Raw genomic sequence first — 8,813 nt, forward strand, 5'->3', positions numbered from 1 at the left:
TCCTGTCCCACTGGCGCAACAGACCCAGGAAAGGTGGCAGAACAGTGGTGTAAAGTCTAGAGGATGTTGTGCTAGGTGTCCTCAATATTGACTTTGGATCTTACCAGGTTAAACATGGAAACTTCCTGCTGGTTACCAGGTACCATCCTCTCTCGGCTAATGAAACAGTACTACTCCATTTTGAACAACAGTTGGAGAAAGCACTTAGGATGGCAAAGGCATAAAATGTACTCTGGGTGGGGATTTCAATATACGCCACCACCAATGTAATGAGTCCCTGACCTCATTACAGTCCTGGTTCAAACATGATGAGAGTGACAGCCCTTGACATCAAGACCACAATCCACTGAGTGTGACATTGAGATGGCCGCGCAGCATTTGATTCAGTGGGTATCAGGGATAAACTCTCTGGTTGGAGTCATGCCTGGCATGTAAGAAGATGGTTGTGGATTTTGGAGGTCAGTTGTCTCAGCTCCGGCACATCTCTGCAGGAGTTCCTCAAGTAATGTCCTGAGCCTGACCGTCTTCACCTGCTTCATCAATGACCCGCCCCTCTATCGTTAGGTCAGAAGTGGGGGAAGTTCACTCATTGTACAATATTCCGCACCATTTGCGATGACTCAGATACTATTAAAATGCAACAGAATCTGGACAATATCCAGGCTCAGGCTGATAAGTGCTAAGAAACACTTAAAAAAAACAGGCAATGATCATCGCCAATAAGAGACAATTTAATCACCACCCCTTTACATTCAGTAGTGTTGCTATCATGAATTCCCACTATCAACATCCTGCAGGTTACTATTGACCAGAAACTCCACTGGACTTGCCACATAAACACAGTGGCTACGAGGGTAGGTCAGAGGCTAGGAATACTGCAGCAAGTAACTTTGCACGTGATTCTCCTTAGCTTGTCCACTGTCTACAAAGCACAAGTCAGGAATGTGATGAGATACTCCCCTTTGGCCTGAAGCTCCAAGAACACTTAAGAAGCTTGATACCATCCAGGACGAAGCAGCATGCTTGATAGGTACCACATATACAAACGTTCAGTCCCTCCTCCGCCAACAGTCAGCAGCAGCAGTGCTCACTATCTACATGATGCACTTTAGAAATTCATCAAAGATCCTCAGACAGCACTTTCCAAACCTGTGAACACTTCTATCTAGAAGGACAAGGGCAGCAGCTACATGGGAACACCACCACTTACAAACACCCCTCCAAGCCACTCCCCATCATGACTGAGAAATATGAAACTGTTCCTTCACTGTTGCTGTGTCAAAATGCTGAAATTCCCTCATTGAAGGCACTGTAAACCAACCTACAGCACTTGGACTGCAGCAGTTCAAGAAGGGGCTCACCACCACCTTCTCAAGGGCGACTAGGGACAGGCAATAAATGCTGACTCAGTCAGCAATGACCACGTCCCATGAGTGAAGAAAATAAAATTCAAATTTCCTTTATAGTCCTGTGACTGATCCATTGCAAATCCGTGTTTGCTATATATAATCAACCTGTGCCTTTCTTCTTATTTGTTTCTTTTTATCTTTAATCACAGTCTGCAATAATTTATCAACTTTCAGTACAAGAATAATGTGTACTGTATATCACTGCTTTTGACCTTATCAGACTCCAGTCCTCTATTGTGAATTTTGAGCAATCACACTTTTCCTCCCTGGCTTTCCGTATTCGGCGTTGCTCATCATCTGGACCTGGGATTACTTTTAGCACCGTCATTCGCTGTTGTAGATATTCATTGTGTTACATTTCCCTCTGCACTTTTTGTGGGGAGTATAGTAGCTCAGGAAGAAATAAACATTCAAGTTTGTTGTGATCTTTAGTGAGTTTTGAGAAGATTTGTAGGTTTGCTCGCTGAGCTGGAAGGTTCATTTCCAGATGTTTCTTAACCATACAAGGTAACCTATTCAGTGAGCCTCCAGACGAAGCACTACTGATGATTCTTGCTTTCTATTTATATGTTGAGATCTTGTTAACCATAATCTCACTTGTTGTTTATTTTGATTAGTAAATCAAATGTTCCAGAGCCGGGTGGGGGAACAGACTGCTTGTACCCTGGAAAGCAAATCTGATTGTCCATCTAATCAAAAGGGTGATAATTAGATTGTCTCATGTTGGAGATAATCATTGCCTGGGATTTTTGAATTTCACACTCTGATGGGCACCTGGCAAGAAAAGCCTGCCCCACAGACTGCAGGTCAGTATGCTCAGGTGGTGCAGAGTGGGACCTCTGACATTTAATGAGAAGAATTACCACCCTTGAGCTGCTGTTCAATCTGTTTGGCAGCTCCAGTAGTGCTAGGAGTGCCAAGAGCTCAGTACTGGGTACTGCAGGGACAGGAAGCTGTGCCAGGATCAACGCCTCAATTGAACCCAGGACCAGGTAGATTAGGGGCATTGGGGATTGTGGTTTGAGCACCTGAGACTTTTGCAGAGGAGATTGGATGGGTGGTGTTTAAGATCCAGTTAGGGGAGAAGGAAGATGGTTACTGTTTTCTGTGGTGGGAAGAGAGCCAATCAGCCTTTGGGTGAAAACATTATTCCTTAAATTCCCTCTAAACCTCTTACCTTAAATCTATGGCCATTGATCCCTCTGTTTTTGTATCTACACCCTCTCTATCTGTTCTGTAATTTTGTGGACCTCAATCAGTTCCTTTTGGCCTCTGATCTAAGGAAGACAACTACCAATCTAGTCTCTCTCCATAGCTGAAACGCTCCAAACTGGGCAAGATCCTGGTGATTGTACTCTGTACACTCTTTATCATAGTTTTGAAAAACATCTGTTACATTAGCAGCAAGTGATTTTTTAAAATGTGAATAGTACAGGTGGAGATATAATAACTGACATTCATATGCGTTACCAGAAAACATTTCATAAAGTGCTGCAGGTTTCTCTTATCCCCTTTATCCTTTACTGAAGAAGAATCTAACTGTAATATTGAATTATCACCCATTCTTATGTTGTCTTTTGTTTTTACATTGTAGGCTGCTTCAATGGTTAATCCCAAAGAGATCCCTCCAGAAGGTATCCTATTGGCTGTGTACCTTGAATTGCAGAATGGTAAATTCACGTCTAATTATTTAATTAGATTTAAAATATTGCTTTGTAATCAGAACATGTATAGGGAAAGATTGTTCCCTCTTAGCCTCATTCAAATAAGTATTTGTTTTGTGAGTGTGTACAGAAACTTTACCTGTGGGTGAGGTGACAAAAAATAGATGGGCACAAATGTTCTGTTTCTGAGAGATTAGTTACAAATTAAAGTTTGCTTATATATACAAATCCCAATTCTTCCCAAATGGCTGGGCAAATTAAATGAGGCAGATTCTTCTACCTATGTGGAGACTGATTAGCCTGACCTCTGGCATGGATAAGTTCCTGGAGTCCATTGTGAAAGAGGAGGTGACCAAGCATGTGGATGAGGGTAGAGCAGTGGATGTAGTGTACATGGATTTTAGTAAGGCATTTGATAAGGTTCCCCATGGTAGGCTTATGCGGAAAGTCAGGAGGCATGGGATAGAGGGAAATTTGGCCAATTGGATAGAAAACTGGCTAACCGGTCGAAGTCAGAGAGTGGTGGTAGATGGTAAATATTCAGCATGGAGTCCAGTTACAAGTGGAGTTCCGCAGGGATCAGTTCTGGGCCCTCTGCTGTTTGTAATTTTTATTAATGACTTAGATGAGGGAGTCGAAGGGTGGGTCAGTAAATTTGCAGATGATACAAAGATAGGTGGAGTTGTGGACAGTGAGGAGGGCTGTTGTCGGCTGCAGAGGGACTTAGATATGATGCAGAGCTGGGCTGAGGAGTGGCAGATGGAGTTCAACCCTGCCAAGTGTGAAGTTGTCCATTTTGGAAGAACAAATAAGAATGCGGAATACAGGGTTAATGGTAGGGTTCTTGGTCAGGTGGAGGAACAGAGGGATCTTGGGGTCTATGTACATAGATCTTTGAAGGTTGCCACTCAGGTGGATAGAGTTTGTAAGAAGGCCTATGGAGTATTATCGTTCATTAGCAGAGGGATTGAATTCAAGAGTCGTGAGGTGATGTTGCAGCTGTACAGGACTTTGGTTAGGCCACAGTTGGAGTACTGTGTGCAGTTCTGGTCGCCTCACTTTAGGAAAGATGTGGAAGCTTTGGAGAGGGTGCAGAGAAGATTTACCAGGATGTTGCCTGGAATGGAGAGTAGGTCATACGAGGATAGGTTGAGAGTTCTCGGCCTTTTCTCGTTGGAACGGCGAAGGATGAGGGGTGACTTGATAGAGGTTTATAAGATGATCAGAGGAATAGATAGAGTAGACAGTCAGAAACTTTTTCCCCGGGTACAACAGAGTGTTACAAGGGGACATAAATTTAAGGTGAAGGGTGGAAGGTATAGGGGAGATGTCAGGGGTGGGTTCTTCACCCAGAGAGTGGTGGGGGCATGGAATGCGCTGCCCGTGGGAGTGGTAGAGTCAGATTCATTGGCGACCTTTAAGCGGCATTTGGATAGGTACATGGATGGGTGCTTAATCTAGGATAGAAGTTCGGCACAACATCGTGGGCCGAAGGGCCTGTTCTGTGCTGTATTGTTCTATTGTTCTATGTTCTATTAGGTTTCTGAATACTTCGTGTATGGTAAAATAGGGTAAAGTCAGCATGGTTTCTTCAAGGGGAGGTCATGGCTGACAAATCTGCCAGAATTCTTTGAAAGAGTAATGAGTAGGTTAGGCCAAGGAGAGCCACTGGATATTATCTACCTGGATTTCAAGAAGGTCTTTGACAAGGTGCCGCATGGGAGTCTACTGAGAAAGCTAAGGGCCCATGGTGTTAGAGGCAAGGTGCTAACATGGATAGAAGCTTGGCTGTCTGGCAGAAAGCAGAGAGTGAGGATAAAAGGGTCTTTCTCAGAATGGCAGCCAGTGACAAGTGGTGTTCTGCAAGGCTCAGTTTTGGGACCGCAACTTTTCACCTTGTGCATTAACGATATGTGTGAAGGAACTCAGGGCATTGTGGCTAAGTTTGCAGATGCTACAAAGGTAGGTAGAGGGACAGGTAGCATTGAAGAGGCAGGGAGGCTGCAGAAAGATTTGAACATGAGAGAGTGAGTAAAGAAGTGGCAGTTGGAGTACAGTGTGGGAAAGTGTGAGGTCATGCACTTTTGTAGGAAGACTAGAGGCATGGACGATTTTCTAAATAGGGAGAAAATTCAGAAGTCTGAACTGCAAAGAGACTTAGGAGTTCTAGTCCAGGATTCTTTCAAGGTAAACTTGCAGGTTGAGTCAGTAGTTAGGAAGGCAAATGCAACAATGGCATTTATTTTGAAAGGACTTGAATATAAAAGCAGGGATGTAATTCTGAAGCTCTCTAAGGCGCTGGTCTGATCACATTTGGAGTATTGTGTGCATTTTGGGCCTTATGTCTCAGGAAGGATGTACTGGTCCTGGAACATGTTCAAAGGAGGTTCACAAGAGCGGTCCCAGGAATAAAAAGCTTAACATATGAGGAACGTTTGAGGACTCTGGTTCTATACATGGAGTTTAGAAGGCTAAGGGGATATCTAATAGAAACTTACAGAATACTGAATGGCCTGGACAGGATGGATGTTGGGAAGATGTTTCCATTGGTAGGAGAGACGAGGACCCCAGGGCGCAGCCTTAGAGTAAAGGGAAGACCTTTTTAGAACGGAGATAAAGAGAAACTTCAGCCAGAGAGTGAGGCCAGGTCATTGAATATATTTAAGATGGAGATAGTTTCTTGATTGTCAAGGGCATCAAGGGTTACGAGGAGAATGGGATTGAGAAGTAAGTGTATTAAAAGATATGGAACCAAGATAGGAAGGTGGACTTGAAGGGCTAAATGGCTCTCAGCCCTTTGTTTCTTTCCTTCCTGTCATGTACAGGACTGCATATGCACACTTTATTGTTGTCAGGTATTAAACTTGCTAAAGTTTATGTTTAAGAACTTGTACCGTTTCTATCTTGTTTGCTGATAGTTAATTGTCCATGACCAGTTATATTTCTCAACGGTATTCTCATTCGTTGGTGTTTTTTTTGGGGGGGACAGGCAACACACAGTTGGCACTACAGATCATCAAGAGGAACCAGCTGCTGCCCTCACTGAAAGCCCTGTCATCTGATGTAAAAAAGAAATCAGTGTTTCAGTCCATTCAGACGGTTCAGCCACCACCATTCAACACTGTCCAAAGGAAATGAGACCTCAACACCAGTCACTGTTGTGCATTTTCCTGCAGACATTTTACAACTGGGAAACGAATTGGAAATGTTGGAAGGGGAAACAGCCCTTGTTGTGAGCTCCAACAGCTAGCTGGAGCAGGAATACAGTTTCTTCAGTCGTTACTTTGACAAAGCTGTGGACAGCATTTTGATTTAGATTTGGACCTCATTTAGACCTCAAGTATCCTGGCAGTGGTACAAGGATAGATTCATAATGTTTCTGGAATTTGTAGGTTTGTTGAGTTTTTCTAAATGTTTTTCTGGGTAATGATTTGTAATTGCAGTATTTATAGCTGTTTCAGGTTTGTTCCCTGTTAATATTTCCAGCTTTTGAACTGGTCCAATGATTACACTGTATGTTAACAAATGCCATTTTGTATTGTCCCTTTAGTAACCCACCAATACTGTGTATGTTACTGAACACTTCTGTATATTATCCTTTAGTCAAGCTGCCTTGGAGATTGTTGGTTGAGTTTTGGTTCCAGGAAGACAAGTGAAAGATTGATAAATTTATACTTAGAATGACTTTGGAATATTTGTCCCTTGAGGTGGGATTTACAAGTCCCCTTGATTCAGCTTTGAAATGTTGGCATTGCCACTATACTGGCTGAGGTGGGAACAAGGAGGAGAAATAGGTGCAGTGTCTGAACCAAATAAACTGTCCAGGGATATGATTTCTACTCGGTGAACATTGCTGATCATTTATGGGAGTATCTCGTAACTGGTTAATTGTGCTAACTACCTTTTTTGTAAATAATCTTTACCAAGCTTTTTGGGGGCAATCTATTTTTTTTCTGGAGATACTCATTCTGTGTAAAAACAACAGACCTAACAAAATATATCAAAAGTTGGATTATACCAAATAAATAAAGAATAAGTGACTTTTATACTATAACTTTAATCAGGGAAGTTCCAAAATGGATGCTATCTCTGCAATGGGATCTCATTTCTCCAAAAGGCAGCCAACCAAACGTGATTTGCCAAAAGGCTTTGCAATCCCAGTGATCCAATGTGGATGCTGATGATACTGATAAAGAGAACAGTGCCCAGAGTTATCTCCCATGCTGGGCGGACCCTGCAGCCACAGTACCTTGCGATTATCTAACATCTTTGATTTAATACCAGATGATTACCAAATGTGACTATAATTATTGATTCTCTGCCCAGTAAACAGGCCACTATCTGGGTTAGTGCAGGACTGAGAGATTCCAATGTATTATAAAACGTGACAAATCACGCACTCTTAAATATAGAAAATAAAATGATATTTTGGAAATATTCTGCAATTGTGAATAAAGCATAAGCATAGTGAAATGTGCACTATACCGATTTTTCTTTTCTGTTTCTGATCACTTTGTCCTGGGTGTAGCTACTGTTGAATCTGTGACTATATTCCTCTAAGGTCATTAAATGTTCACTATCTTGTTTCTAATTTTGTCTTTGGAATGAAGCATATTAAAAGATCTAGATTGTTTTTGGGAACATGATAAATCATTATAAGGTCAACCAATCCTTGACGCTTCAGTTAAGTTGTGACTAATGTGTCTTAACTCCACCTACTTAATTCTTCCTGATACCATTACCGAACAAAACTTTCTCCATCACCTTACAAGTGGATATGCCCCTGTTGATGGAACATACCCTCCTAAATTAAATTTCTAAGCTTACTATCATTCTGCACCCCCTGTAAGACCAGTGAGTCCTTCCTGGTGCCCAGAACTGAATGCAGTTGTTCCATACCAACTACCTTTCCCTTTCTTTGCAAGTTTACCTGGTACTCAGCTCATTATCCTGACACAGGAGCATAAACATTGTACCCCTCCATTTATTTAATTTGATGTTATGCCTGCCAATTCTCATTGCTTTAGTCAATTCTATGGATAGGGGTTTCTTTCCATTTTCATGTCCTGCTGAAGACTGTGCCAGAAATTCAAGCAGCATTTGCTTTTGGGGAAAAAAAAACCTTTTACCTGCTTTGACAGAAGCCTAACATGCTAAGATAATCCAACAGAGAGAGCTATCAGTCTCATCTTTCTAGTTTGTGTGCAATCTCCTTCATGAAGCTTCTTCACTCAAAATTATTTAAATCGGTTTTGGAGGTTTGGAGTTTCATCCTCCCAATATGAAATTAGTGAAGCCTTAAAATGTGCTATGCAGTGTGGAGACTGTTGTGGCTCAGAGGGTGAAATGCTTAACTAGGGAGTCAGCTTTATATCTGCTCCAGGCTGAATTCTAGGCTGACGGAACCGATACAGTATAGAGTCCTGATGCACTGTAAAGAATACTAATCTAATGTTAATAAAAAGGCCTCTTACGTGGGTATAAGACATCCCAAGGCACAGTGACTAAGATAGTTGAAGTGGGGGGGGGTTGGTGAGGAACACTTGTGAAAAGTACCAATTTAGATATGTTGGAGTAAATGACCTGCTTGAGTGCGATGGAGCAGTCTATGATCTGCAATTATTAACACTAGGTATTCTGTCTATTACGAATGCCAGGAGGTTTAATTGTTGAATCTTGGAACATTGAATTTAGAGTAGTCCTTTACCATTACTTTCAATATCCAGTATAATTAGTTATT

General features: G+C 42.0%; 1 protein-coding gene across 2 annotated transcripts in view; it reads left to right on the forward strand.

Moving 5' to 3' along the window:
• Nucleotides 1-7,550, forward strand: part of cnot10 (CCR4-NOT transcription complex, subunit 10) — a 36,006-nt gene extending 28,456 nt beyond the window's left edge. For both annotated transcript variants that reach the window (XM_072570979.1, XM_072570980.1), the window contains exons 18-19: nt 3,004-3,079; nt 6,063-7,550. In XM_072570979.1, coding sequence (XP_072427080.1) covers nt 3,004-3,079; nt 6,063-6,211 — 225 coding nt within the window. In that variant the 3' untranslated portion in view covers nt 6,212-7,550. The remainder of the gene's footprint in view (nt 1-3,003; nt 3,080-6,062) is intronic.
• The last annotated feature ends 1,263 nt before the right edge of the window (nt 7,551-8,813 follow it).

Source organism: Chiloscyllium punctatum, chromosome 5 (assembly GCF_047496795.1).
Source record: "Chiloscyllium punctatum isolate Juve2018m chromosome 5, sChiPun1.3, whole genome shotgun sequence".
Lineage (NCBI taxonomy): Eukaryota > Metazoa > Chordata > Chondrichthyes > Orectolobiformes > Hemiscylliidae > Chiloscyllium > Chiloscyllium punctatum.